Source organism: Drosophila busckii, chromosome 3R, assembly GCF_011750605.1.
Source record: "Drosophila busckii strain San Diego stock center, stock number 13000-0081.31 chromosome 3R, ASM1175060v1, whole genome shotgun sequence".
NCBI classification, from domain to species: domain Eukaryota; kingdom Metazoa; phylum Arthropoda; class Insecta; order Diptera; family Drosophilidae; genus Drosophila; species Drosophila busckii.
Window position 1 is genome coordinate 19,972,545 of NC_046607.1, and position 26,015 is coordinate 19,998,559.

The window sequence follows — 26,015 nt, forward strand, 5'->3', positions numbered from 1 at the left end:
ATATGTATGAATCAGCTATTGACAGCAGCTTTAGCAGCTTCACTTTCTGCATTCTGCAGCTTTTCTAATCTCAGTTATTATCTCATTTATTTTGCAACTGTCAACAGCGAGCTTTGTCATCTTTAAGATTCTTTTTATGCTTTTATTATCCTCTCGACATGATGTCATTAAGCCTTGAGCCTATTTGGCTTGCAATTTGTGCTGCTCTCTTTACTTCATATTGTGGCTCAAAGCGTGCCAATTGTTTAAGGTTGCGTATTTTACTGCAATACACATATATATATATATTATATATATGCAGTATGTGGGCTCAAAGCTTTGACACTCTTTTGGCCCGGATTTAGAACTGTTTTGTGCTTTGGCGCTAATGGCAGCCGTGAATGACATTTATGTTTATGTTCTACTTTTATTTTCTTAACGTTTTGTTGCATTTGCAGCGATAAAAAAAATACTTGTCAACTTTTATTTAACCTCAATCAGCTAAATTTGTATAGTTGCTCATATCCTTTCTACTGCTATATACCCTTTTTTTTATTATAATTATTGTAACTAATAATTGCTATTTAATTTTGATTTTTCTGAGTGTACCCCAGCTTTGTTTTGCATTGTTTAACAGCAGCACCTGCACTCTTGCACTTTGATCAACAAATACAATTCAATTCTAGCTATGTTATGTTATTATATCATATCTTAGCATGGCAAACATGTGTTTATTTGTTGTTTAGATAACTCACCTTTTAAATAAAACTTGAATTTAAAATACTGTTTTTTGATTTATTGAAACTCGCTGGCGAATGCATAATAAACGCGTCAAGACAACATAGAATATGTAAAAATTATATAAAGAGATACAGAGAGAGAAAAAAAATAAAGACAATAAGAAAAACTAAAGAAATATTTGCGCAGACAAATTGAAAACCGGTTGCAGTTTTTACTGTTTTTTTTCTTATATTTTGTTTTGTTTACACCGGACAGAAGTGACAGGCAATAGACATAGGCACAACGAAGAACGATGGGGAGGGGGAAACGGCGACAGCGTTTTTCGGTTAATTTAACAAATAGGCAAATGTGTGAGAGCAAGTGTATTTGTGTGTGTGTGTCTGCATGTGTGTGTTTGCATGCCAGCAGGATGCACCCAGCACAGCCTAAAGAAAATGAATCAGCTGCACGCACACACATAGAACAAAACACACACACGCACGCACACCTACTCTCATCACACATACACACGCATTCATTAAGCAACAAATTTAAATGTATATTTATAAACGCGTTATTTGAGATTCCAGACACGCGGCCTAATAGTTGAAAAAAGTATTATATCTTTTTTATTCTTTGTGCTGCAGCGCCAAGTATTTCGTTTCACACACATTAACACACACACACACACTATCGCGGCGTCGGCGGCGGTACCAACGCAGACTGCGACGCACGATATAGTCTGCACTTTTATTCATTCAAATTACAAATTATATAACTGTGCTTGTGCATTTCTATTTTATCAGAACTTTCTGTACCGCACACACTTTTCGTTGTTAATTATTTTTCACGTTGAGAGCACGCGCATATCTTCTCACATTTGTGTTTTGCTTTTGCTTAACAAATAAAAATTCACCCGCACACAAACTCGGCGCAACCTCTCACTTCGACAGCTTTCTTTATTTTGCTCTTTTCGACGAGACGGCGATTTAGTTAACAACAACGTCTTATTTTGTATTACTCAGCAGTGCTACCAACTTAGCCTTTTACCGGCCAGATCTGGCAGTTTTCAACCGCAGCACTCTTACACAGTGTGGCTTTTTTTTAGTTGTAGTTGTTCGATTCGTGTTTGAAGTTCGTCTCAATGGTATGAGTTCGACTCAAATGTTCCCATCAATTGTATAAGTTGTAACCGCTATCGGGGAAAAAGAGCTAAAATATGGCAGAATAAAAATACTAGTCTAGCGTAAAATATGCTCGATTACTTAGGTTGCAACACAGCAGTGGGACAGTTTAGCTTTTTTATGTCCCGCTTTAGTATTTCGAAACCTTTATTTTGCAACAAAAGGGCATAATATAATATTGCAATATAATGCACAACAAAATGTTGTTTATTTTTTTAAATAAATAAAAAATGCCCATAATTCAAAAACAAACTGTGCGATCGCAACAACAACAAATAATTGGCCGGTATCATCCACAATAAAGGAATTGTATATAGGTGCGAGTGAGAGGCGTATATTGCTCATACAAAAATTAAACAACAAGAGTAATATTTGTTACAATTACAATGGTGAGCAGAAATTAATTAAATAAAGTTTATTAAAACACTATACACATGTGAATTTTAGTTCTCATTGCTGCACAAGGAAGAAAATGCACATGACAATGCGCTATGGGCATGCGCCTGGGGTCGAGACCAAGAGCCGGCAAGTGCCGATAAAAGTGCCGCGCCAGAAGAAGAGAATCCTTTTGATTTCGACAAAAAAGAGCCAAAGCCAAATGATTTTATAGTAACTGGTGGGCTAGATGACTTGGTTAAGGTGTGGGATGTGCGCGAAGATAATACGTTGAGTTTAAGACATAAACTGAAAGGACATGCGCTGGGAGTTGTATCTGTAGCCGTGAGCTCCGATGGAAAAAGTATGTGGACTGCTAAACTAAACAACACAGCATTAATATTTTAATATCTGTAATCTGTAATCTCGTAGCTATTGCCAGCAGCTCTTTGGACTCGAGCATGTGTCTCTGGGATGCCAAGACAGGCGACAAGAAGCACATGCTTACATTCGGTCCTGTGGATCTATGGACAGTGGGCTTTTCGCCTTGCAATAAGTATGTTATATCTGGTCTCAATGACGGTAAAATCTCCATGTATAGCGTAGAAACGGGCAAGGCGGAGCAAGTGCTGGATGCACAGAATGGCAAATATACGCTTAGCATAGCATATGTAAGTAGATTTCTTAACAAACAGCATTACAACATTAAAACAAATTGTATATCACAGAGCCCTGATGGCAAGTACATAGCTAACGGCGCCATTGACGGCATCATTACCATCTTTGATGTGGCTGCAGGCAAAGTGGCGCAAACGCTGGAGGGTCATGCCATGCCCGTGCGTAGTCTTTGCTTCTCGCCCAACTCTCAAATGTTACTCACTGGCTCGGATGATGGTCACATGAAACTCTACGATGTGTAAGTACATAGCTTAACTACAATATTACTTGCTCTATAAATATATATTTATATATCAGTGCTCACTCCGATGTGGTGGGCACACTCTCCGGTCATGCTTCCTGGGTGCTTTGCGTCTCCTTCTCCGAGGATGGCAAGCACTTTGCCAGCTCTTCCAGCGATCGTAGCGTCAAAGTCTGGGATACAGCGGAACGCAAGTGTCTGCATACTTTCAATGAACATACGGATCAGGTCTGGGGTGTGCGCTACAGTCCAGGCAATGATAAAGTTATTTCCGCCTCTGAAGACAAATCCTTAAACATTTACTACTGTCCACCCAACGCCATTGTGTGATACAACAATTGCCTGCCCGCAGTTTTGTACAATAAAATATATAGTTTTATAATTAACAAAACAAACAATTGTTAACGCATTCTCTACATTTGTTAGCCGCTATCTAATTATTTAACTAAAGTTACTCTGCCGCCTCGCTTGGTTTCTCCTTTAAAAACTTTTGTCTGGCCTGTGTCAGCAAGGTATCCTTGTGTTTCTGATCGGGTATATGCACACTAAACGTCTTAAAGTAGTGTAGAATATTATCTGTAAGCAAAAAGGGATAGAAGATAAGCGCATGCTTTAGTTAGTAACGCAATTTTAAAACTTACCAACATGCGACTGCTTTAATTTAAAATCATCGGCAATTTTCTTTGCTGTCCAAGTTTCAGGATCCAGCTGATGATCATTGATGAACTGCAATGCCTGACGTAGTGTGCAATGACCATGCGATATGCGCTTCGGCTCCATATAGCCATACTCAAAGTCATCCGGTGTCTTGCGCTGCAAGGGTAAAGGCCGCTGCTCCTCCACCACGCCGGTTGCAGCCGTTTGCTGTTGACGCTCCATTACGCGTTTTATCTACAATATAAAGCATTAGCAAGTCATCACCTAAACCAGACTGTAGTTCAACTCACAAATCGATCCTCCGAGGTTACATAAACATCTTTAAGACGCGTATCTAAGCTGCTGTCCTTTAGATTCAGTTTGTCCACAAACTTGGGATCCACTGTGTATGGAAATTGTTGAGTATATGGCATTATTGTTGTTGCACTACTTACATTCTAGGGTGCGCTCCATGTCCCGCAGGTTAGATTCGTATTTTGGTGCCGGTGCGCGTTTCTCACGGTCCAGAAAACGATGTGCGCGATTCTCCGCATTGAAGCGATTGGCCTTCCGGGATAGCATCGACATAGCCTTGCCCATGGTGCAAGCGTTGTGATTTTAATTAACAATTTATTTAACGGATTGTTTATATAAATCTGCTCACACTTTGACTAGATTGGCGACAAGTAAGTAGTGTTATAAAACGTATGTAGGCAGTGTTGCAAAGAAACTAAAAGCGCATTGTAAACAAAAACAAACCGCTCAACGTTGGAGCATTGTATAATTTAAGTTTTTTATTAAACAAAATGATGTCGCTACGTTTTAGCTGGCGGCTTTGTAGCCCCAGCAGTGTACAAAGAATAAGCGTCTGCCATCAAAGTGCCAAAGCAAAGCGTGAGAAGCTCGTATCACGCTATAGCGCTGAGTTTCCAGAGAAACTGATCATCAAGAAGCAAAAGAGTGCCCCTCACATGTACATGGCTAATGAGGAGATAGCGAAGCAAGTGAATGACTACCTCGATCCTCACCTGCGTGAGTCCAACTGTGATACGGTGCTGGAGTTGAATCCTGGCCCATGCCATTTTACACGACATCTGCTGGATCGTGAGTCCCAGTTCCGCAAGATTATACTAATGGAAACAATGGATCACTTCATGCCGCGTCTGCAGGAGATGCATGCGCTATATCCGGAGCGTGTAAAGGTGCAACACGGCGATTTTGTTGCACTATGGAAGCTGGCCTATATGGACAAACTGGATAATGGCACACGCGTGTCGGATTTGCTGCAGGATGTGCCGCAGCGTGCTTTCACTGAAGGTGAATGTTGCGCTTTTACTTATATTGGGCTTTCTAATTCTTGTTTGACTTACAGATGTCAACATGCTGGTTATAGGCGCCGTCGGTTCTTATCCTTTCTTCAAGCATCTGATCAACTCCCTTGTGTTTCAATCGAGCGTCTTTAATTGGGGACGCTGCGAAATGTTGCTAGCCTTACCACCGCCCATTTTCATACACTTAACTTGCTCCAATGAGATTGGTTATCTCATCTATCGCTCAGCTTCCATGCTCTTTCAAATACTCTTTGAGCATCGTTTCATTGCGAAAGTGCCGCGTGAGCATTTTCTGCCGCAACAGGCAGAGTTTAATCTTGGCAAGAGCAGCAAATTGGGCAAAGTCAAGTCTATAAATCCAGAGTATTTATATTTAACTAAATTTACGCCGCGCCGCAATTTGCATGAGCTCTGTGCGGCGCAAGACTTGCCCGCCTTGTGGTTTTTTATAAAACAAAATCTTGTAAGCAGACGGAATCGCATTATACCTAATCTCGAGTAAGTGCAGCATTATATTACAATAATAACAGTGGTAATTGACATATACTTGCTTGCAGAAAGTTTGTGCCTGGCTGCGGACCTCGGCTAATAATCAATCAGCATGCCAAAGAAGCAGTTACGCCACTTTTTAAAGAAGCTGTGAAGCAATTGCCTCCGTACTCTATGCGCAGCACTAACATGAGCACGCGAGATCATTTCCCTGCCATCAATATATATACACAATTTGGCGATTTGACGCCTAGTCAAATGTTGACGCTGTTTACACAATTTCGCAGTTGGCCGGAGTACAATGAGAGCTCGTTTCTGGCATCCCTTGAGAATACGCTGCTCAAGCTGGAAACAGTTAATGATCAGAGCTTGGATGATAGCGTGATTGCTGAGGAGGATGACATCAGCGGTGAAAGCGTAGACGAGCTGCTGGAAGCCACGGAGGCCACAACCGTTACCAAGACTGTTAGTAAAGTCAAGTAGTGAGCTTTTTATAATTCAATTGTTATTGTTTGTAAATAAGTAAATAAGTTGAAATTCATTTTTGCCTGCACACTTGACCCACTTTTATTTGGCAGGCACGCATTTTCCCTGAGCAGATAATTTACTGCCGCGAGCACATTTTTCAGCCAATTCAATGTGATACTCTGGCGGTGCAACTGGCGCTACGTTTGGCGTTTGTCCGAATCGTGTTTCCAAAGCCATAGATAGCTGCACACAGTCCACCATTAGGGTCTTGGGATTAACGCCTAGCACGAATGTATAGTCCTTGTTGGGGCAGGGATTGTAATTGCTGCTGCTATTGCCAAACTGATAGCACCTGTCCTTGATCATGAAATATCCATCCTGACGACAAGGATTGCTTACGCATTCGGGTATAATTTGCTCCTGATACAGCACCAGCATTTGTCCTTGCTCACAGGGGCCTTGTCTATAAGCCGGATAGCAAGCGTCCGTATCCGGATAAAATAAAGTAGCTGTAACACAAGCATGCATGTAGTTAATTTTATTAAATACCATTATTGTTATGTCATTGCTTACCTGGCGCGCAATCACATATCCAGTCATTAGGCTGATCACCTGGGTAAAGCAATTGGTAGTGCGGGCAGCGTGCGGGCGTATAAAGCGGTTTACGGCCCTGCAGGCAAAGATCATAAATATGTATATGTATGTATGTTCGTTTCTTTTCTCAATTCGTTATCAACAAGGGGGTCATGTACACTTGGGCCTTACCGCCAAATTTGATTTCTTCTTATCAATATCCGCGTCCTCCACAAAAGCAATCTGGGCTATCCCCATTCCAATAATGGCCACAAATAGGGTTAATAACAACATTGATTGTAATCGCAACATATTCGTTTTGTTTTGATTTGTTTTTTTTATTCCGTATGCAAATGAGCACTAATTATAACGCGCGCCGTTCACACAAATCGAGTTTTCTCTCCCAAGCACTCGTAGCAGCTTAAACGTCCAGCCTCAACAGCGTCTGAGTTAAAACTGATCAGAGTTAATATTTAGCACATCTTCGTGCTTGCTCGGCGTCAACTGAGCTTGCTTTTTGCTGTGGGAGAATTTTATAAGCAGCGTCGCCGCTCTTCTCTGCATGCTGTGTTTCCTTTATAGTGGGCCTCTGCTCTCTAGCGTAACTTGCGGGACTTTTTCCCGCTCCACCTGTGGCTGCCAAACCAATGTACAAGAGCGCCTTAATTTTACGTATTTGAAAAGTCGCTACTCTTCGCTATTGCACTCGCTCTCTGTGGTGTATTAAAACACCAACAGTAACTGTTAGAGTAGCAGTTTAGTACATTGTGAATTATTTTTAAGAGCTAACAGCCCATACTCTACATGCACTTGGCAACTCTATTTGAAAACAATCAGCTGTCAGTATACAATATACAGAAAAAAGGCACAAAAACAATAAATCAACAATTTTTCTTTTAGTTTCACATCAAATTTAGCTTAAAAAATGGATGACGATGATTCTGGAGGTAATAAAACTAGACTTAAACTACTATATGTAATTAACTTATTTGTATTTTTGCAGGAATCTCTGAAACTACATCAGAAAATGCAAGTGCAGCTGCAACAGACATGCAGGTGGAGGAAGAAGTGCAAGCAGGCAGGTCACATGCTGGAAATGATGAAGACTTGAGCAGTGCAATAGAAGCTGTGTCCGCGGCTCATGCGGACAGTCGAGCACGGTTGGAAAGCATTGTCGAAGAGGTAAATAGCATGTTCGAGGTTGTTAATGACCTAATGGCCGATGCAAGAGACCTCTTACGACAGGCGGGCGGAACATCTATGCGCTCGGAAAATGCAGATGCATTGTCACAGGCGGCCCCAAGTGATGAAGATGAGATGCCACAAGCATTGGAGCGGGCAGATCAAGTTAATGAAGATCAGCTTGATGACAATCAAATTGATGAAGATCAACCTGATGACGATCTAATTGATGAAAATCAACCTGATCCAGAACAAGATCAAGTTTATGTTGATCTTCAACAAATTGATGACGAAATTGCAGCGAGTCTGAGTCCAGTGCATAGCGACAGTGATATGTCCCTAGATAGTCCAGGCAGCGAGGGTGAGCATACTAAAAGCAAAGCACAGCAGTTTCATAATTAATTCAATTCACATAGATGACTCGGACATTGAGGCTGTGCCGCGCTGGATGATACCCTCCAATCGTGTGCGCTCCGCCGTGGAGGTGTTGGTATCACATGCACGCAGTCGGGATGGCGGCATTGCCGCGCTGCTAAATCGCGATAACTTTTTACAGCGCGTGCGTAGCATGGTTTTTACACAGGATCGTCATCGCAGCAGACATAGCGATGAGTCTAGTTTGGATACAAATCCGGATGGTGGCGTAATAGGCCCGCCACCGCCTTTGGATATTGACATGGAAGAGGGTGTACGCTTTGATACAAATTTGCCTGCAGAGCATTCATATTTTGGACCCAACGTCAATCGTGTGCCGGGCGTAGATTATCTGGAAGTGGGCAGCACCCATCGCATGCTTATATTTATGCATCAGCATATATTGTTTCCCGGTGAAGTGCTGCCATTTTTGATTGACGGTAGCATTATAGATGATGAAGTGCAGGAGAGTGGCCGCGATGGCGTCATATTTGGCGTGGGCTTTCCTCTAATGCAACCACCTGAAGATAATCAACACAAGCTTTACGGTGTCACCTGCCAGATATACGAAAAGGGCCAAAGCGGCACACACTTTGTATTCTACAAATCTCGGGCGTTGCAACGCATAGTCATCAATTGCGATGATATAAACGGGTAAGTGTCCTAATAACAAATGAACTGCGTGCCTTTACTTAACTTATCCTTTGCTTGCAGACCGCCGCAGTATATTGCACGTAATCCAACCATGAAGTGTTATAGTAAAGTTAAGATACTGCCAGAGTACTTTCTACCAGAGCCGCTCAAATGCATTGACATGGGGTCCCTGAATCGTTTTCGAGATATACCTTCAATGCAGGATAAGTTCCGCCGTTACCAAATAACCACGACACCTTGGCCAATTGAGGCATGCCAAGAATACTCCTTCGAAGATATAATAGAAAAGGCGCGCAAAAAGTTGGAAATACATAAGATAGACACAATGCCCAAGTGCCCCATACAGCTGTCATATTGGCTAGTGCGCAATTTACATTTAACAGAGAAGGTTATGCGTCTAACGTTTCTAACGGATTCGGTTAATACACGCCTGCAGCTGATTGGCACTACATTGAAGGAGGAGTCGATCTTCTATTGCCGCTACTGCAATAGCAGCCTGGCCTTTTGCTCAGATCTGTTTGCCATGTCCAAGCACGGCGTACAAACACAATATTGTAATTCAGGTGAGTATTACACTTTATGAGTCAAGCTTAAACTAATGTTTTCTATTTACAGCTGGCTATATACACGAGACGAATACAGTATATCGCGTTATAGCACAAGCTATTGAATACAATGGTGAACCCTCGACCGAATTTAGTTGGTTTCCTGGCTATCAGTGGCATATTATACTCTGTAAGTTTTGTGCGCAACATGTGGGCTGGGAATTTAAGGCAATTGAGTCGAATTTAGTGCCGAAGATCTTCTTTGGTCTGGCTGGTTCCAGCGTGCGCATTGGCAAAATCAGTGAGCGTACTCCTGTTAATGGCAGCACCTTTGTTGTGCGCAATCTGTTGCGCCTAGTCTCTGGGGGTGAAGCGGAATGAGCTTGGCGTTGAGTGAAACGCGCTTGCTGTTGCTGCTGTCGGCGGGAAGACAGGCAAGCGGCTTAAACTTTATGCTAAAGCATTTAATATTCGTTTCACTTTTACGTCTATATATAAATATATAACAATTAAATATATAAATGTTTTGCTAACTGGAACTGAAATTGTCGTAGGTCTATCTATTGTAAGCAATGCGAAGAAAGGTTTTGATTTAAAAAAGTTAAATTTTAAATAAATAACATTTAAGCTTTAATCTTACTGTACATTTATGTAACTCACGTCTTATTCGTTTACAATGTGCGTAGTTAATAAATATACAAATAAACTGCATGCCAAGAGATTCGTGTTTAACATAAGCGCAAAAGATTCGGATTAGTTTTTTAGCAACGCAGCAAAGGAAGTGGATAGTTTCTGTAATGGATTGAAAAAGTTAAACAATTGCAAGCTGTTTGATAACGCATGTCTACTTACCCCTTTGCAGTAAGGACACTGGCCAAAGGATACCTCCAGAAAGGTTTTGCCATCTGCCAGCGTATCGAACCACTCCTTCAGACAGGCTGCATGACATTTGAGCACACAACGCTGATTATCGCATGAAACAATTGGCACCTCACCGCTGTCCAGGCGATAAACATAGCAAATGTTACATAGCTGCTGATCATCTGCTGCCCGCTGCGTCTCTCCCAGTTCGACTGTGGCGGGCATGGGAAAATAACACAAGTCGAAGATGCGCAGAAGATTCTTATGCATATCTAGTTCCATGTCCCAGCTGCTCAGGCCATCGCTAAGCACATGACGCAATTGTGCCACGTCCTCTGTTGGTCCTATGATCTCTATAGCCATTGAGCCATAGCTAGCAAACGGATCCGCAATGCTAAGCTTGAGATATACACGCTCTTTCAATGGAAACACACGCGTATTATGTTTTGTCGTTATAGGATATGGCTGCAGCACATCACACAGCTCGTCTATATCCACAAAGCTGTCATAAAATGGACGCAGTTCCTCCAATAGCCTTAGATAGAGATTCAAGACGTCTGTTAGCGTGGGTGCCTTATTTGCCAGAATGTTTGCCAAGGCTACACACTCGGGTAAACTATGTTGCAGCAAACGTAGCGTTGGTAGCTCCAATTCCAGATAATGTGCCTCAAATTCAACAAATCTGCTGAAGCGCAAACGCGTGTAAGCCTCATTCAACTCCATGCGATACTTTTGAGGCTTGTGCAGTTTTACAATCTCTGCATAAATATTGCTGCTCTTTGTTGCCAAGCCTCTGTCCATATCTTTGACTTTTTGCTTGGGTAGCAGCTCGTCCAAATGCGCCAACAAGTCCTCCAGTTGCCAGCCTGGTTTTATTTCTAGGCACGCACTGTTGTATAGCTTATATTCTAATTGTTCCATCACATATAGCTTAAAATCTCGCAGTTCTGGATAATGAGGTAGATAAAGTTTCAGGCGAATCCATTTATTAATTTTGTTCACAACACCACTAATGATAAAGCCTCCATTTTTGGTGGGATCCACTTGCAGCCCAGGATAGTTGCGCTGTAATTTGCTAAATGAAATTATAGAATTACTCAATAAGTATTTGTATTCCTATCTTTTAATTTGTTATAGACATACTTCATTCCTATATATATCTTAATTATAAATTAATAACAAAAGGCAATATTAAAACGTGCCGGCGCCTTTTTAAAAAATAGAGCTATCGTTAAGTTCTCAGCTGATTGTTGCATTCGTCAAGATGTGGCGGTAAATCGATAAGTGTCGAAGTCGAGCAAGTGAAGCTAGAGTTGCCGCAAAAATTCAAAATACTTTAGTTATACTAATGTTATAATTTAATTTTTCGTTATTTGTTTATATTTTAGCACTTAAGAAAATGTGATTTTTGCAATTGAACATGCCGGCTGTGTTTATTTACCACTTAAAGTAATCTCAGCAATTGTCTTTTACTGATCATACTTGTTCTTCCCAACTTAATCAGTCAACAATTTTACGTTATTCTTTTGTGATTTCGCAGTTAACACGACGAACACCTGCAGGGCAACATTGTATACTTTTTTTTGTGTAACACCTGCACATTGTTGTCATTGATAGCATTATGTGTGTGTATGCTTGATATATCACACATACAACACTTTGGTCATCATGGCAAAGCGTTTTGCTATTTAATGCTCAACCGATGCGACAATAGTTTCATTCACAGTTTTAAATTCCAAACGTTTAGCTGCTTTTTGGGCAATTTAAGTGAACAAATTAGAACGAAAATGCTGCGTTTTGTTTTGCTAACCTTGGCGTGTCTATGTGTGGCTGAAGGCGTCACTAATTTTAAACAATGTAAGTCAAAATATAAGAAATAGTATCCTTTTGATAAATGTCATTTAAAGTTTATTAACATATAGTGCATATGCACTAGAATGGGGAATTCATTTAATTAAATATATTTTTATAGTATTTGAGTCATGTCTTAGAACTTTGCACAGGTGCTATCATTAATCTATATACTATTGCTGAAGACAATGTTTTATTATCACAAAGTTGCGCTAATCTGCCATGCTATATATAAAAGTTACTTTATATACAAAACACTTATAGATAGAGTGCTAATCAGCACGCCGCAGTCTTATCAAGGAGTTAAAAGCTTTGCACTAAAAATCATAGCATACTTTTATGAGCACTAAGCAAAAGCTTTTTACTTGCAGGTAAAGGTAAGCCCGCACCTTTGAAAGTGAATGTGCATGACTGTGAAGAGCCGCCCTGTGTTGTCTACAAAGGTCAATTTGCGCTTATGGATGTGCAATTCGTAGGCAGTAAGTAATATTAAATATATCTAAAGAAAGTTGTACTAATCACACGATTTTACAGATGAAAATAATTCTCGGGACTTGGAGACAAAAGTAACTGCCAAAGTCTTTGGCATAACTGTGCCCTATGATTTACCCAAGGAAGTCTCCGATATATGCGAAAATCTTTTATACGGCGCCATGTGTCCCATTGATAAGGGCGAGGATGTTACATATCGTTTTAGATTCTATGTTGAGCAAGAGTTTCCCGAAATAACTACCGAAGTGACGGTTACACTAAACGATGCCAATATGGAGCCCGTTGCCTGTTTCATTGTCAGTTGTAAAATACGCAAGGGTCCAGCCTCGCGTAATGCCACAGATACTCTGCTATTGGCCTAGTTTATAGGACAGACGAACCACACGACGCAACGTTTGTTATTAGACTAACGCCTCTTCAATTGTTGTTAAATAAATTTCGAATTTCTAGATAATGTAGTAGTTTAGCTAAACGTCATTGTTTCGAGTGGCTTCCAGTGTACCCAATGCTATCAGTTGTTGCTTTGGACGGCCTTTAATGTGGGAGATAAAAAGCGTGTTGTGGTGACGCGACGATTTGCACCGAAAATTAAATTTAAAAGTTATTACCTGAGTAGCTGCGAATACCAATAAAATCCGTGCTGATAATCATTTATTGACCGGTAGCTGGCCCCAATGAATTGGCCATATGGTCAACAGGTTGCCTATGCTCGCTAATCAGATACGGCTAAAAAGCAAAGTGTCCAAGTGCAAAGCGACACTGCAAGAAATTAAAGCGAGTCTGTTGAAATAAATAAATTATAACTGAAGTAGAGCTATAACTTGCTTAAAGTGTATTTAAATAAACAAAGCATATATAAAATAAAGCTAAGCACAGTTTTTCAATCGTATCTTACAGATTTTAAAATTAAATTAAACTGCTTAAAATACTTTCTTTTAACATTGCTAAAGCTATTTTGTTCTTGCAGTGTTTACTAATTTTTAAATACTCTATATGATAAGGTCGTTTATTTTGGTTTTTTGATAGCTCGGTGCATTTTGTCTGCGTCCTGCATTCCCAAGCCTCCCCTTAGGCCTATGAACAGTCTAACAAACAGTTGGTGACTTGAGCGAACAGGTGTGTTATACCCGTGGGCATACTTGAGAGCTTATCAGCTAAATTAAACTTATTACGTTTAGATTTAGTGTCACACTTCAGCTTGCGCTTGTCCAAAGTACCGACAGTTAATTGCAATTTACAGAACCTTTTTATGAGCCATTGTACTTAAAAGCGTTTCAAATTATATCTTAAGTGCCTAGGCGTTAATGGCGCTTTGATAGTTGTAAATCAAGCAAATTTGCATAAGCAACAAAAATAAACAAAATCGTAAAAATGCATTTGTATTGAAAGTTTTATTAGATTAAAAAAAAATGTATTTGTAACCAATTTTATCACAGTTTTGAAGCCAATTGAGCTGAGTAGACTTAGCTGCTTATTAAGTTAATTAAGTTCAGCGACTTTGTTGCCAGACACGCCCTTCTTAACCTTAATATCGCAGGTAAAACAGGTAACGATATCATGATCCTGATCGACTAGATATATTTCAATCTTGACACCAATTTCAGGATATTCACCAATGGGAAACTCAAAGTAATATGTAACATCTTCCGTAGGATACAAAGGACAATAAGCGCCATACATAAGATTAGGACAAACGGCTGCAACCTCATCAGGCAGCTCATAAGGCACAGTTATGACACCCAAGGTAGTTGCCTTAACCAGCGCTGTGACATTTGTGACAAACTTGTGTGAAACAAAGTCAATTTCGAATACTTGCACCGTGCCCTTGTAAATGATGCAAGGCGGCTTGATGCAACCTGCAACACGCACTTCCAGTGGAAAGGGTTTATTGCCAGCGCCTAAGATGCAGTTTAATTAATAAATAGTGTAACAAGTCTAAGCTACGCTACTTACAGCGCTTTACATCCGTGGCGGGAAGTTTTTCAGCATTGGCAGCGCCTAGAAGCGTAAACAACAGCAAAATGCTTAGAGTAATGCACTTAGTGTAAGCCATATTTAAAGTTGAAGACTTTTGCCAAGTAGCGTATGACTTGTATTAAAGAATTAGTAAGTCAACTTGCTTTATATAGTCGGCAAATTGAGTGAGTGAGAGCAGTGTTGAGTAGTTTATCTTATCGTTTTATAGCTCGTTTTTGATTTGCTGAATTTTTAAATTTGAGCTAAAGTCAAGTTGAGTTAGTTGCAAAGCTAAATTAGAGAAATAAAGTGCAACTATAAGTTTTAAATATTGGAAACAATTATTTATATATATTAAATATTATTGTTAATTTGCTTATAGTTAGACAGCCTAAACTTTAAAAGTTAAAAGTCAATAAAGTTAGCCGAACTTTAATTTAACTTCAAACTAAGTAACTGAAGCAAAACATTTGAGTCCTAAGACTTAGCACAGCGGCATAGACATGTGTGTGCATTGCCATTGTCAATAAAACTTCAAAAAAAGTAAAATAAGATGCTGTGTAGCACAAGAAGCTGGCAAAAAGTAAGCTGCAAAATATAATTTGCTCAACAACGAGGTGTGCCACAAAAGTTCTGCCACTCAGCTCGCAGCTTAACATATAAATATATAAAGCAGCACTCGCTAAGGTTTGCTTGAGGTAACTTGCAAGGTTGCTGCTCTGTGGGGTGGTTGGGTGGTGGGTGAAACGCAGCATGAGATTTGAGCCCAAGCATGTGTCACCCTACTGGCCACAGAGCTGCTGCTGTCACTGTCGTTGTGCTGTGTGTGTGTTTTGTAATTGTTGTGGCATTATTTAATATGTCAAAGCAATGCCAAAATCCTATACAAAAAATCAAGAAAGGAAATGTCGTCATGTCTGTCTATCTGTCTGTGAGGTGAGGCTTTTAGCCCTGGCACGCTTAAAGCTTGCCAATATTTGATTAGCATCAGTAGCATTGATTTTTTGCTATATATATATGCTATTTTCAGCATCAGATCTAACACAATTATCTAAGCCGGAAAAGCGCTGCTGCTGCTGCTGCTGCGGCATATTTTCACATGTATTACTTACCCCATTTCCGTTGTGCACTTTTGTGCTCGGCTTTTTGCATATTCCCTAAAGTATTAAGCTGCGCTTTTTATGTAAGCTTATGCGCCTTTTTATTTAAATCAATAATGTGTTGTCTGTGTGCGTCGCTTCATGTTTTATGCACAAAAGTATGCTACAATTTTTGTTGTACGTAATAACTTTATTAACTGCAGTCAATTAAATTGTCATGCCGCGCCCAGCGCATGTTGTAACTAAAGCCTTTTGACCCTTAATCAATGCTGCTGACATTTTGTTTGTCATGTAATTGAATAACTTGAGCCAGCTTTGTCTAGCTCTGGCTTCGTCTGTCTGTCTGTCTGTTTGCTCAATTAGCTCGAAACAATTTTGATTGTCGTGTTGTTAATTTTTCATTAAAACTTTATACACTCGCCCGATGACTCTGGTCGTGTGTTGTCAATTAATATTGGAATTTCACTGTTGCCTAATTGACGCTACTGTCTACTGCCTGGTCAACCAACCCCCCAGGGCGTTGCAACAGGTGTGTGCCCCATATGAAAATATAATTAAGCAACCCTTATGTTAGTTTCTGCTGCGCATTCAACTGTTTGTGTTTTAACAATCTCAATTGAACATTTGCACAATCTTTTTCTTTTACTTGCGGTCAGCTGACCAACTGCCCTTGGACTCGGCAATTTTCACTTGCTTTACGCTTTAGCGCACACACTTTGATATTTTTCCAACACACACACATACACACACCTTTCAATTTGCATATGCCGTCATGCAAAAATTATTACATTCTCTACCTTTTTTTTTTGCTCTTAGCCTGCCTGCCTGGCCTACCTTTAATTAATTTGCTACCCTCGGCTATTGACAGGCGTCTGTTATTAAGTGAATGCAAAATTCATGTTTCCCGAAATCAGCTACATGCGTTTCACAGCAACTTTTGCTGTCGAGCAATTTTTAAGTCTTACGTGCTGGCATTTGCACTGCTTTGATTACCACGCCTATGTCTTCTATAGAATTTCTTTGTTAACGTGCACACATCAAGGTTTTACTAAAATATTTTCAGTTGCACTTGCTCATACATAATGCAAAGTATTTTGCAACATTTTAAATATGTCAGGCAGCATAAAACTATAGTTTTAGTTTTACTTTGCTTAAATTTAAGTTAAAGCCTAAGTTCGACAACAGCTGCAAAAGTTTACACACTCTATAAAAAAATTGTTGAATATTTGAATACAGAAAAATTGCAAATCATGTTGCAGCTGAGCATTAAAATAATTGATAAGTGTGTCAACTTTTGTTTTTTATAAAAGTCGCAACTGAATATGCAATACACTTGCTAAAGAGACAACAATAGTATACAAAATATTTAAGGCAAAGTTGGTCTAACTATAGATAATATTATGATTGATTAGTAATAGCTACTATTCGGATTGAGGTAGATCACAACATATGGAAAAGCTTCTATTAATTTTTGTTTTTAATAAATCAAACTTAATTCTTGGCTAAAACTAATTTAATAATTCATATATTTACATTAGGCTCAAAAGACTTTTAAAAAGTTTGCTTAAGCTTTACTTAACTTTAAAATGTTCTAACTTTAAATATTTGCTATGCCTGCCTAAAGTTAGTGCATTGGTAACCCCAAAACATTCGTCCTTGTGTTCCTTTAACAAATAGTATAAAAAAGACAGTTAGCCATTCGAAACTGTACAGTTATTAATTAGAATCAAGTACAGCTGCAAGTGTCTCTGCAAAATGTTTATAGCGAAATACTTTGAAAAGGCCAAACCAGGCGCTGCTCTGTTAACATCTCGAGACTCCTATGAATTGGCGATCTTCAGCATGACACTGCTGGGCTGGCATAGTCCGGCGGGCAGCGGATATGCTACACGGGCATTTGCCTTTATACGAATTTCATTGAACATAATGTTCTCTGTTATTTATCTGCCCATAGGTTTTCTGCTGACCTATGTGCGCAGCATTAGCAACATGGGCGCTGAAGAGTTGTTTACTTCAATGGAATTGTTTTTGAACATACCGCCCTGTTCGCTGAAGATTCTCACAATGATTTGGAATCGCTGGCGTGTGTATAAAGCTCAGGAGCTACTGGATGTCCTGGATGAGCGTTGCGTGCGCAGTTCGGAGCGCCAGTTAGTGCATCGACTGGTTAATCGCAGCAGCAAAATATTCAATGCCTATCATACGCTCTATGTGCTGGTGCCTGTTGTTATGATCGTCGCTGGCATTTCCAGCAATCGCTTGCCCTGGATGATCTATAATCCGTTTATTGATTACCAGTCGAGCACTGAGAAGTTTCTGATTTGTTGTGTCATTGAATTTCTTATAGCGGGCACGGCTATTTATGGAAATCTAATACCGGATATAATTCCAGTGCTGTTTGGATTCACAGTGCGTGAGCATTTGCAGTTGCTCAAGGGGCGCGTTTCAAGATTATGCACTGATGAGGAAATGACTGAGCAGCAGAACTATGAGGAGCTGGTGCTGTGCATTAAGGATCATAAAATGATATTGGCGTAAGCCCACAACAAGTATTAACATAATTATTATTAATATATTTTTATGCTTCCTTAGCTACTGCGATCACATGCGTCCCTTGATTTCCCTCACCATGTTTATACAGTTTTGTGCCATAGCCGCTGCCTTATCGGTTACCATGATGCATTTGGTTTTCTTTGCACATTTTTGGAGTGGTTTGGGCTCAGCTTTGTATATGACAGGTCTATTAATGCAAACTTTTCCATTTTCCTTTACCTGTGATATGATAACTGGCGATCAAGAAACTTTAGCCACAGCCATATTTCATTCAAACTGGATAGACGCTAATCGTCCGTATAAAATGACTCTTATATATTTTATGCATAATGTTCAAAAGCCAATAGAGTTTTTGGGTGGTGGTGTGTTTCCCATAAATCTAAGCACAAATACACGCGTAAGTCTTAAAATACATCTAAATATTTATTTAATAATATTTATTTTTTAGGTGGCCAAGTTTGCTTTTTCTTTAATTACCTGCATACGACAGATGAATATTTTTGAAAATCTTAATAAATAAATTTTAAGCACTAACTTTTTAGTAATAGCAACTGAATTGTTCTCACATTTTAAACACATTATTGAATAAAAAATAGCTCACACAATTTTCTAATTTCACTTAAAATTAATTACAAATTACATATATTTCAAAATGCAATTTAAATTTTTTAGCGTGCGCAATCATTTACGCATTTTATAATAATTTAAATGTAAACATTTAAAAATCAATTTGCTTGACAAGCTGTGTGTAAAAATCGCAGCGCAGCTAATTTGCATATAAAACAGTTGAATTTTGTAACGAAAATATTGAGAATATTGATGTAATTTTAGGCATAAGTGGGTTGCATGATGGATAAGCGTGCCCCTTGACATTTTATTGCTGTTGCTGCTGCTGCTGTTGCTGTTGTTGTTGCCGCTTGTAAAGTCAAGTGGGTGTAAGAAATTGTATAAAACTTGTTACAAATTGGCTATGCATATAAATTGATGTTAATGTTTATGCAGGGTAAAAGACAGCAGCTTCTATGTGTGTGTGTGTGTGTGTGTGTGTTTGCATAGCTGAGCTCAGAGGGTTGTTGTTGTAGCCAGCCTAAAAGCTTGCTGCATATTCTATAATATTTTATCAACTGCTGTGCTAATCGTTTTGTTAATTTTATTAATGATTAGCAGCGTTCGTTTGCACTTGGCTGAAACACAAGTGCTAGCCTATTTAAGCGGCTGTAATCTTGACTAAGAACAGGTGTTTGGGTTCAATAGCTTATCTGTGGCGCATGGCTGAGTTCAGTTGCACCTAAAATATCTCTAAGTACGTAATTTTGCCAACTGCGAAATTTTGAAGGTAAACAATATTGAAGTATTGAGCTATAATAAAATGAGTACAGGAAGAAAGACATTAAAAATAAATATAGCTGTATAATAATAGAAATGTAATAGAAATCGGTTATATGTAATGACACAGCTATAAATAGTTAAAGCACTTGAAGCTCAAAGTCTAAATTTATCTGTTACCAATCAAGCTAAAAAGCCCGCGTAACAAATGAATCATAAACAATTGACATTTATACAGAAAAGACAAGAGCGTTGACTCATAATTTATAGCCCAAACAAGTTTAGTTTCAATTATGATTTGAACTCTTGAGTTTCACTTTCATATTGAACTTAGCCAGCAGACAAGTTATACAGCAAATAAAAAGATTAATAACTAAAGATAAGATTAGCTAGTAAGTACAGCAGTACTAAGGCAGCATTTTGCGGTATAAAAGACTGCGGCTAAGCAAGCGGTAGCAACAGTAAAGCCAACAAGCTTAAGAAGTCAACAGTTGAAAGACAAAACTAACAAAATAAAAATAAAAATGGCAAGCCAACAAAATTTGATTAAAGTAGCAGTGCTGATGACAGTGCTGACAATTGCTAATGCTTCAACGCCTTTTAGGCATTGTAAGTATAACAATTAATTAATAATTATGCATTATTAAATTGGTTATTATTAAAGGCGCCGACAGCAGCAATCCACTGCCGCTAATGGTGCAAATAGACAACTGCGAGCAGCTGCCTTGTGATGTATGGAAGAGCATGGAGTCCAAAATAATTGTGCAATTTGTAGCCAGTAAGTAATCAAAGCAAAGCTTAAAATAAAACAAAACTAATTAATTTATTATGCTAGCACGCAATGCCATGGCCAAGCTCAATGCGCGAGTGCAGCTAACCTCGCTGGGCATGAATATACCCTACGAGCTGGAAGCACAACGCAGCAATGTGTGCGCTAATCTTATGTATGGCGCCTATTGTCCACTCGATGCTGGCGAGGATGCCACCTATCAGTTAATGCTGCCTGTGGCCAACAATCAGCCGGAGGTGCCCACACGACTGGAGCTGACGCTTTATGATGCGGAGCGTGCTGATCAAGTGGTCGCTTGCTTTCTGGCCGATATGCGTGTGCGTAAGCCAAGTCACTAGGCGCTCATAATTTAATTTATTTGTTATTAGGTTAAGTGCTCTATATGCATTGTATCAATGTGAACACAATTAATAGCAAACGTAAGCTGTAATCCCAAACGCAAAACTCTATTAGTCATTATGAATAAATAATTAAGACAAACACTGATGAATTATACACACGCACCTGTGACTTAATTAGCAACGCAGACTAAGCCACACACACACACGCATTGAATCGGCTTAATTAAATGATGCAGAAAATTACGCAACACCTGTAAGTTCTTGCCACAATTCCGCCCCCCAGGCTGGGGCTTACACTGGGCTGTTGACGCTGCTGCATGCGCTTTTAACATTAAAATTTTCAACTTTTCATAGACTCATTTACACGCATATTGCACCCACACACATACATCTGTTTTTAGCTGACGCTAGTTATGGCTTCCTTCCTGTCATTTGCCACACTGAACGCTAATTGGCTTTTCAACACTTTGCCAAGCTGGCAAACTACCTCGGTTTTTATTATACATACAGGCATATAATATTATACAGCTATATTGTATAGTTAGTATGCCTTAATGTCGTCTAATGAATGAGCGTCCTGATTGAGCACATATCCGCCGGTTAACTAATTGAGTCGTCGACTAGGTGGTGACATATTACAATAGTTTACAAATTGGCTTAAAACTAGTTTAACGAGCCGTGCATCGAGCGTAGACTAAGGTAGCTATAGGTTTCAATGCTTGCTTACTTAAAAAGAGGCTAAATTTATAGTTATATATAAATATATATTCTGATTTAAACTTTAAATCATAGACAGTACAGCATTTGCTAGAGCTTCACAGCATCTGAAATTAAAACAAAATAAGTCAGTTCCAAAGTTTCTTATTGTCATAGCTTAGTTAAAAATCAACGGATTGTTAAATGTTTTACTGTTTTTTGCTTGTATTGTTGCTAAAAACAATGTTGCATCATTAGATTTTGCAACATTTAAAATTTTTTAATATTTTGGCAATTTACAGGGGTAACATCAGAAATTTTGCCAAAATATGCAAATTTCTAATCTTTTCAAATTTGAATGCAGTTTTATTCAGAGGCGTCTTACGAGTCTAACAAGGTATGAAACTTAAAAATCTGACACAATTTCGCTGAGTTACAGCTTTTGAAAGTTTGATATTCATCAAGTTTGGTACTTAAGGTTTGATCTATAGTCGTGGCAAATCTTTATTATAGTCAACAACAAGAATAATTAAATTACTCGTGTTAAATGAAAGCTTGAAAAGCTAAGTAAAATGGTATAAAATAATCAAAATAAACCGAGTTAGGCTATGCCAACTATACATTAAATCAAAATTAAGTCGACAGCATACGCTCGATTCTCAATGTGAGTGTCAGGCATATAAAACAGCAGCGCTATTGCCAAATCAAATTTGTTTACAGCATGTACAGCTTACTGAAATCAAGCTGATAATAAACGCTCATTAAAAAAGTAAATGATAACTATTATAATTAATAGCATTTGTTACAGTCACTGAATTTGCGCATTCAATTTCATGTTAAAAGCAAAGCCACAAATTGAACACAGACCACATGGAAATGCGACAGCTGCTGCTTGGTTTGCTATGGATAATGCTGCAGGTAGCTAAAGCTGAAAATGAAACGACAACTGAACAGACTAGAAAGGTAAAGAAATATTTAATTGAATATGTTAAAGTAAATGTATTTATTTATTAACAGTTGGATTTTCGCATTGATCGCGTGCGCATACATGGCGAGAATCATTTTATGCGCGTTGCTGTCAAGATCAATGAGAATCGCAAGACCTTCGATATATATGTAATGCTGAATAGGGAGCTGGGCAGCAATTATCTATTGATGAATACGCGTGTGCATTTTAAGCTAAAGGGAGCGCAGAAGTTTGAAACTATAGTGGAGTTGAAGCATATGGACTTTTGCGCATTTATAGCGCAATACAATTCCAACTCATTGATGCGGCATTATTTTCAAAAAACTTTTATATTTGGTGATATTATAGCGTGTCCAGTGCGTGCGCGTAATTATACGCTAAGTAATGTAGGCATGGGTGATAATATGCTGCCGGACTATTTGCTATCCGGCACGTATAAGTTTTTTACGGAGATCATTGAAGGCACGGGCGAGATACCCAAAGTATTCTCCTTGCAGGTGATCTCGACTGTAACTGCTTGACAAATAAAATTGCGGCCAATGCACATGTGTGTGTGTGTGTGTGGAGGATTAGTAATTACAACAAGGACACTCAGCATGCTGAGTAGACACACCCCTCGGAGCAAGCCAGACGGTAGCGCTGTAAGCGGATTGCGGCAGCAGCGTTACCTTTATTATTATTTCCGCTGCCCCCTTGCTGTTTTTTTTTTTCTCTTCCGCATTTCCATTGTGCGTCATTCCCCTGACACAGCAGCTACATATTGAAAATCGTTTAAAGCGCCATATAGTGCCACCGTCCGATTATTGTGATTATCTCTTTGTGGACTATCGCGTGTGTGTGTTTTTTCCATTTCCCGCGAGACCTTCTGCGGTTACAAATTAGAAGCCATATGTGCGCTTTATGCTTTCGCCAATTTTCTTATGTAATTAATAGAAAAACAATATGCTTAATCAATAGTAAGCGCCTTAATAAAAGTTGTCTACAAAACATTAACTATAACTTTTTATTATATATTTTTTATTAGCTGCCAAAGCCTTTACAAGCCATTTGGCTTGCGCTTTGTGGTAACTTGATATTTTAATGGACTGCAGCGCAGTTAATTAAAATCCCTAATGTGGTTTACCTTTGGCTTACAGAAAGGGCTGTGTGTAGTCCCCAAGGAATATTCACGCACAATAAAATCATTTTACGCAAAAAATTCAATTTGCCAATATACAAAAATTCAAATTGAAATCTCTGCCTGCATTCCAATAAGTTTTACTTGTGGGTCTACAGACTGCTGAAGTGCCAATGCCTGCTATCAAGTGTTACACTTATGTGTGACCTTTCCAAATTCAATTTACTGCGCCTTTTTATCTAGAAACATTTTTTCTATTAAGCGCCAGGCGACGAAGGGCGCACAATTTGTAGCTAAGAAGGGTGGTAATAATATATTTATATATCAAAACATTTAAAGTTTATGTTGTATTAAGTTAGCAGAGTTGGGCACAGCAGACAGTCTGAGACTATGTAAAAAGCTTTTACTGCAGTATGAGACCATTTCATTCTCTTTCGCTTCACTCCACCTTCAATTGTTATTAGCTATTTCACTTTTGTTCCCTATTGCTTTGCAAATTGAATCAATCAAAATCGATTTCTGCTTTGTGCTATAAAAGTCACAAGAGTGAATTAAATTTGCGCTGCAAAATTTTCGCATAGACTGGCGTCAGTTTTTGTTTTCCCCCACCCAAACGCTGCTTGAAGCCTTGGCAATTACACAAGGCGTTGAGTTGTGCAATTAAACACACGTAAAGGATCAGCAGCAAGGCTCGTACTCAACTCTCTGCGTACTTAATACACTAAAATAACGCAATGTTGCGTAATTCAGTTTCACAGTTTTGTAATTAAACGCATTTGCATAAGAATTGCATAGTACAATATGCAAACGCGCCGCCAGGCATACTCTCATGCCATGGCTAATTAAAAACCCTCAACGCTATAGTAAAAAAATAGCAAAAATTTAATAAACACATTCATTCATGCGCCAACAACAATTAAACGTGGCCTTTGGCGCTGCGAAAAAATTGCGCGTGCTACGATTTGTGTTTGGTTGGCTTTCATTAAAGGTCATCAGCTCGCTTGCCCACAGGACAAATGCCAACGACATGACGTTGTTTTGAATTTCCTTGCTTGTCAATATCGTTTTGTTTTTACCAGGAAGTTTCTAATGCGTGCAGCTATGACATGCATAGTAGGGAAAGACATAATATATGCAACTTTAGAACTAGTATTTAAAAGGGTTTTATAATTTTTTAATAATTATGCTTTTAATTGCAAGTTTATCTAGAATAGTTGAGCAATTTATTTAAATCAAAAATGGAACAAGCTACAATTCTTTATTTAAATTTTTGCCATATGAGCAGAGCGGAGCTTAACAAAGTCTAAGCCCCATTGACAATGCTTTAGTTTGTTAACATATCACCCTAATTGAATTTAGAGCTTAAAACCTCTCAATCAATACTTACATTCTCAATATCTATTGTATAACATATGAGATGATATCTGCAGCCAATGAGCCGAACTATAAAGATTGCACGCACTTGATAGCCGCAGCACTTGACTCAAAGCTCAGACTTACCCCCACTGCAAACATTTCTAATCGCTGCTGCAGCTCACATATCAAAATATTATAAATACATTTCATACATGAGCCTAATTAAGAGCCCATTACTCTAACCCCAAAAGTAAACAGATATGCGCTGTAAAAACCGCAGACTAAGCAAACCACCACCAAAAATATCAGTAGCAGCGGCAGCCTGTAGCATACAACGTGTTGCACGGGGCACAATTTGTTGCGGCTTTGATTGTTAGCAGCCGTGTAATTTGACACTTGAGCATGTGCGCAATTAGCAACGCGCCCCAACAAAAATCAAAAGCTACAGGCATGCAAATAATAAAAAAATATAAACTGTGACCTTAGCACTAATTATGCTGCCAGGCCAAAGGTGTCAGCAACAGAGACTATCAATGGGCTGCAAAGCAGTTGCGGCAATGCTAATGAGCGCGCCTGTCAAAGCGTCAATTAGCTGCTGCTAAAGGTAAACCGCAAAGAAGCGTCTAACTTGTTGAGTTAGTAAAAGTTAAAGAGCAACGTTTTTTATAAGCAACGTTTTTATAAGAAACTGTTGGTCAACTTGGCGCTTTTGGCCAACTCTTAATCAAGTTAGTTGCGCTGTGAAAAAATATATTTCATAATTACATTCCAGTTAATTAAGCCTGCTTGTGTATAGCAGCCTTTAGTGCAGGCTTAATTACATTTACACGCGCTCTCTCTCTCTCTCTCTCTTTTTAATTGCGCTACGCTCGGATTTTAAAGCATACTTTAAAGCGGCGCCATTTTGAAATTTCGCTGTCCACATGCGCAGCATTAAAATTTCAGTTGAAACAACAACAACGAGCCGAGTGAAAATAAAAACGTTGAAAAACCACAAAAAGGAATCCAACGGTTCTTAAAATGTCTACACAAAACGCTGGAACGGAAATGGCAGCAGGCATAACGCCCACAGCCCCCAGCTCAGCTCAGCCCCCCTTTATTCCATGCCACTGCGTTGGAAACTCCAATGCAGTGCATTGA

General features: G+C 39.1%; 11 protein-coding genes across 12 annotated transcripts; 7 read left to right on the forward strand and 4 right to left on the reverse strand.

Moving 5' to 3' along the window:
- The first annotated feature begins 2,191 nt into the window (after positions 1-2,191).
- LOC108604560 (WD repeat-containing protein 61) lies at positions 2,192-3,560 on the forward strand. The gene is made up of 5 exons (XM_017994088.2): positions 2,192-2,272; positions 2,331-2,622; positions 2,691-2,929; positions 2,987-3,174; positions 3,234-3,560. The coding sequence occupies exons 1-5, from the start codon at positions 2,270-2,272 to the stop codon at positions 3,505-3,507; spliced, it is 996 nt and encodes a 331-aa protein (XP_017849577.1). The 5' UTR covers positions 2,192-2,269; the 3' UTR covers positions 3,508-3,560.
- LOC108604562 (protein NDUFAF4 homolog) lies at positions 3,560-4,489 on the reverse strand. The gene is made up of 4 exons (XM_017994091.1): positions 4,269-4,489; positions 4,125-4,216; positions 3,819-4,068; positions 3,560-3,753 (listed from the first exon to the last, which is right to left on the reverse strand). The coding sequence occupies exons 1-4, from the start codon at positions 4,411-4,413 to the stop codon at positions 3,629-3,631; spliced, it is 612 nt and encodes a 203-aa protein (XP_017849580.1). The 5' UTR covers positions 4,414-4,489; the 3' UTR covers positions 3,560-3,628.
- A 130-nt stretch (positions 4,490-4,619) lies between these two features.
- Positions 4,620-6,181, forward strand: LOC108601422 (dimethyladenosine transferase 2, mitochondrial). Its single transcript, XM_017989320.1, has 3 exons — positions 4,620-5,130; positions 5,186-5,642; positions 5,702-6,181. Exons 1-3 carry the CDS (start codon positions 4,620-4,622, stop codon positions 6,114-6,116), a joined length of 1,383 nt encoding a protein of 460 aa, XP_017844809.1. The 3' UTR covers positions 6,117-6,181.
- LOC108604561 lies at positions 6,123-7,150 on the reverse strand. The gene is made up of 3 exons (XM_017994090.1): positions 6,867-7,150; positions 6,675-6,771; positions 6,123-6,610 (listed from the first exon to the last, which is right to left on the reverse strand). Exons 1-3 carry the CDS (start codon positions 6,984-6,986, stop codon positions 6,201-6,203), a joined length of 627 nt encoding a protein of 208 aa, XP_017849579.1. The 5' UTR covers positions 6,987-7,150; the 3' UTR covers positions 6,123-6,200.
- Positions 7,151-7,528: 378 nt separating this feature from the next.
- On the forward strand, positions 7,529-10,016 carry LOC108604289 (protein cereblon homolog). Of its 2 annotated transcripts, XM_017993701.1 has the most exons (6): positions 7,529-7,621; positions 7,678-7,856; positions 7,920-8,217; positions 8,273-8,924; positions 8,985-9,487; positions 9,540-10,016. In XM_017993701.1, exons 1-6 carry the CDS (start codon positions 7,600-7,602, stop codon positions 9,848-9,850), a joined length of 1,965 nt encoding a protein of 654 aa, XP_017849190.1. In that variant the 5' UTR covers positions 7,529-7,599; the 3' UTR covers positions 9,851-10,016. The 2 variants fall into 2 exon arrangements, with proteins under 2 accessions (XP_017849190.1, XP_017849189.1); XM_017993700.1 differs by having other exon boundaries at positions 7,678-8,217.
- An 82-nt stretch (positions 10,017-10,098) lies between these two features.
- LOC108604290 (E3 ubiquitin-protein ligase FANCL) lies at positions 10,099-12,878 on the reverse strand. Its single transcript, XM_017993702.1, has 3 exons — positions 12,791-12,878; positions 10,322-11,405; positions 10,099-10,261 (listed from the first exon to the last, which is right to left on the reverse strand). Exons 2-3 carry the CDS (start codon positions 11,249-11,251, stop codon positions 10,223-10,225), a joined length of 969 nt encoding a protein of 322 aa, XP_017849191.1. The 5' UTR covers positions 11,252-11,405; positions 12,791-12,878; the 3' UTR covers positions 10,099-10,222.
- Positions 12,033-13,464, forward strand: LOC108604291 (NPC intracellular cholesterol transporter 2). Its single transcript, XM_017993703.2, has 3 exons — positions 12,033-12,187; positions 12,553-12,660; positions 12,716-13,464. The coding sequence occupies exons 1-3, from the start codon at positions 12,118-12,120 to the stop codon at positions 13,033-13,035; spliced, it is 498 nt and encodes a 165-aa protein (XP_017849192.1). The 5' UTR covers positions 12,033-12,117; the 3' UTR covers positions 13,036-13,464.
- A 584-nt stretch (positions 13,465-14,048) lies between these two features.
- On the reverse strand, positions 14,049-14,751 carry LOC108602566. The gene is made up of 2 exons (XM_017990700.1): positions 14,627-14,751; positions 14,049-14,571 (listed from the first exon to the last, which is right to left on the reverse strand). The coding sequence occupies exons 1-2, from the start codon at positions 14,724-14,726 to the stop codon at positions 14,153-14,155; spliced, it is 519 nt and encodes a 172-aa protein (XP_017846189.1). The 5' UTR covers positions 14,727-14,751; the 3' UTR covers positions 14,049-14,152.
- A 2,733-nt stretch (positions 14,752-17,484) lies between these two features.
- LOC108601423 (odorant receptor 98a-like) lies at positions 17,485-19,139 on the forward strand. The gene is made up of 3 exons (XM_017989322.1): positions 17,485-18,263; positions 18,322-18,467; positions 19,114-19,139. Exons 1-3 carry the CDS (start codon positions 17,485-17,487, stop codon positions 19,137-19,139), a joined length of 951 nt encoding a protein of 316 aa, XP_017844811.1.
- A 942-nt stretch (positions 19,140-20,081) lies between these two features.
- On the forward strand, positions 20,082-20,870 carry LOC108602574. The gene is made up of 3 exons (XM_017990712.1): positions 20,082-20,217; positions 20,273-20,386; positions 20,444-20,870. Exons 1-3 carry the CDS (start codon positions 20,133-20,135, stop codon positions 20,734-20,736), a joined length of 492 nt encoding a protein of 163 aa, XP_017846201.1. The 5' UTR covers positions 20,082-20,132; the 3' UTR covers positions 20,737-20,870.
- A 928-nt stretch (positions 20,871-21,798) lies between these two features.
- Positions 21,799-23,303, forward strand: LOC108602610 (CG33631). The gene is made up of 3 exons (XM_017990747.1): positions 21,799-21,832; positions 22,244-22,398; positions 22,453-23,303. The coding sequence occupies exons 2-3, from the start codon at positions 22,306-22,308 to the stop codon at positions 22,921-22,923; spliced, it is 564 nt and encodes a 187-aa protein (XP_017846236.1). The 5' UTR covers positions 21,799-21,832; positions 22,244-22,305; the 3' UTR covers positions 22,924-23,303.
- The last annotated feature ends 2,712 nt before the right edge of the window (positions 23,304-26,015 follow it).

What these genes read in the sequence shown, in the direction of transcription:
- LOC108604560 (XM_017994088.2), top strand. An exon ending in CGTGAGCTCCGATGGAAAAA is followed by an intron (nt 2,623 to 2,690) that starts GTATGTGGACTG and finishes GTAATCTCGTAG; the next exon opens with CTATTGCCAGCAGCTCTTTG. An exon ending in CACATGAAACTCTACGATGT is followed by an intron (nt 3,175 to 3,233) that starts GTAAGTACATAG and finishes TTTATATATCAG; the next exon opens with TGCTCACTCCGATGTGGTGG.
- LOC108604562 (XM_017994091.1), bottom strand. Translation starts at nt 4,413, where the DNA reads ATGGGCAAGGCTATGTCGATGCTATCCCGGAAGGCCAATCGCTTCAAT. An exon ending in TAACCTCGGAGGATCGATTT is followed by an intron (nt 4,069 to 4,124) that starts GTGAGTTGAACT and finishes TTTATATTGTAG; the next exon opens with ATAAAACGCGTAATGGAGCG. An exon ending in ATTAAAGCAGTCGCATGTTG is followed by an intron (nt 3,754 to 3,818) that starts GTAAGTTTTAAA and finishes TTTTGCTTACAG; the next exon opens with ATAATATTCTACACTACTTT.
- LOC108601422 (XM_017989320.1), top strand. Translation starts at nt 4,620, where the DNA reads ATGATGTCGCTACGTTTTAGCTGGCGGCTTTGTAGCCCCAGCAGTGTA. An exon ending in GCAGCGTGCTTTCACTGAAG is followed by an intron (nt 5,131 to 5,185) that starts GTGAATGTTGCG and finishes TTTGACTTACAG; the next exon opens with ATGTCAACATGCTGGTTATA. An exon ending in CGCATTATACCTAATCTCGA is followed by an intron (nt 5,643 to 5,701) that starts GTAAGTGCAGCA and finishes ACTTGCTTGCAG; the next exon opens with AAAGTTTGTGCCTGGCTGCG.
- LOC108604561 (XM_017994090.1), bottom strand. Translation starts at nt 6,986, where the DNA reads ATGTTGCGATTACAATCAATGTTGTTATTAACCCTATTTGTGGCCATT. An exon ending in AGAAGAAATCAAATTTGGCG is followed by an intron (nt 6,772 to 6,866) that starts GTAAGGCCCAAG and finishes CTTTGCCTGCAG; the next exon opens with GGCCGTAAACCGCTTTATAC. An exon ending in GATATGTGATTGCGCGCCAG is followed by an intron (nt 6,611 to 6,674) that starts GTAAGCAATGAC and finishes CTTGTGTTACAG; the next exon opens with CTACTTTATTTTATCCGGAT.
- LOC108604289 (XM_017993700.1), top strand. Translation starts at nt 7,600, where the DNA reads ATGGATGACGATGATTCTGGAG. An exon ending in GGATGACGATGATTCTGGAG is followed by an intron (nt 7,622 to 7,677) that starts GTAATAAAACTA and finishes GTATTTTTGCAG; the next exon opens with GAATCTCTGAAACTACATCA. An exon ending in AACACAATATTGTAATTCAG is followed by an intron (nt 9,488 to 9,539) that starts GTGAGTATTACA and finishes TTCTATTTACAG; the next exon opens with CTGGCTATATACACGAGACG.
- LOC108604290 (XM_017993702.1), bottom strand. Translation starts at nt 11,251, where the DNA reads ATGGAACAATTAGAATATAAGCTATACAACAGTGCGTGCCTAGAAATA. An exon ending in AGTGTCCTTACTGCAAAGGG is followed by an intron (nt 10,262 to 10,321) that starts GTAAGTAGACAT and finishes AATCCATTACAG; the next exon opens with AAACTATCCACTTCCTTTGC.
- LOC108604291 (XM_017993703.2), top strand. Translation starts at nt 12,118, where the DNA reads ATGCTGCGTTTTGTTTTGCTAACCTTGGCGTGTCTATGTGTGGCTGAA. An exon ending in CGTCACTAATTTTAAACAAT is followed by an intron (nt 12,188 to 12,552) that starts GTAAGTCAAAAT and finishes TTTTACTTGCAG; the next exon opens with GTAAAGGTAAGCCCGCACCT. An exon ending in GGATGTGCAATTCGTAGGCA is followed by an intron (nt 12,661 to 12,715) that starts GTAAGTAATATT and finishes ACGATTTTACAG; the next exon opens with ATGAAAATAATTCTCGGGAC.
- LOC108602566 (XM_017990700.1), bottom strand. Translation starts at nt 14,726, where the DNA reads ATGGCTTACACTAAGTGCATTACTCTAAGCATTTTGCTGTTGTTTACG. An exon ending in CGCCACGGATGTAAAGCGCT is followed by an intron (nt 14,572 to 14,626) that starts GTAAGTAGCGTA and finishes ACTGCATCTTAG; the next exon opens with GCGCTGGCAATAAACCCTTT.
- LOC108601423 (XM_017989322.1), top strand. Translation starts at nt 17,485, where the DNA reads ATGTTTATAGCGAAATACTTTGAAAAGGCCAAACCAGGCGCTGCTCTG. An exon ending in GATCATAAAATGATATTGGC is followed by an intron (nt 18,264 to 18,321) that starts GTAAGCCCACAA and finishes ATGCTTCCTTAG; the next exon opens with CTACTGCGATCACATGCGTC. An exon ending in CTCAGCTTTGTATATGACAG is followed by an intron (nt 18,468 to 19,113) that starts GTCTATTAATGC and finishes ATGTAATTTTAG; the next exon opens with GCATAAGTGGGTTGCATGAT.
- LOC108602574 (XM_017990712.1), top strand. Translation starts at nt 20,133, where the DNA reads ATGGCAAGCCAACAAAATTTGATTAAAGTAGCAGTGCTGATGACAGTG. An exon ending in TTCAACGCCTTTTAGGCATT is followed by an intron (nt 20,218 to 20,272) that starts GTAAGTATAACA and finishes TTATTATTAAAG; the next exon opens with GCGCCGACAGCAGCAATCCA. An exon ending in AATTGTGCAATTTGTAGCCA is followed by an intron (nt 20,387 to 20,443) that starts GTAAGTAATCAA and finishes TTATTATGCTAG; the next exon opens with CACGCAATGCCATGGCCAAG.
- LOC108602610 (XM_017990747.1), top strand. Translation starts at nt 22,306, where the DNA reads ATGGAAATGCGACAGCTGCTGCTTGGTTTGCTATGGATAATGCTGCAG. An exon ending in CAACTGAACAGACTAGAAAG is followed by an intron (nt 22,399 to 22,452) that starts GTAAAGAAATAT and finishes ATTTATTAACAG; the next exon opens with TTGGATTTTCGCATTGATCG.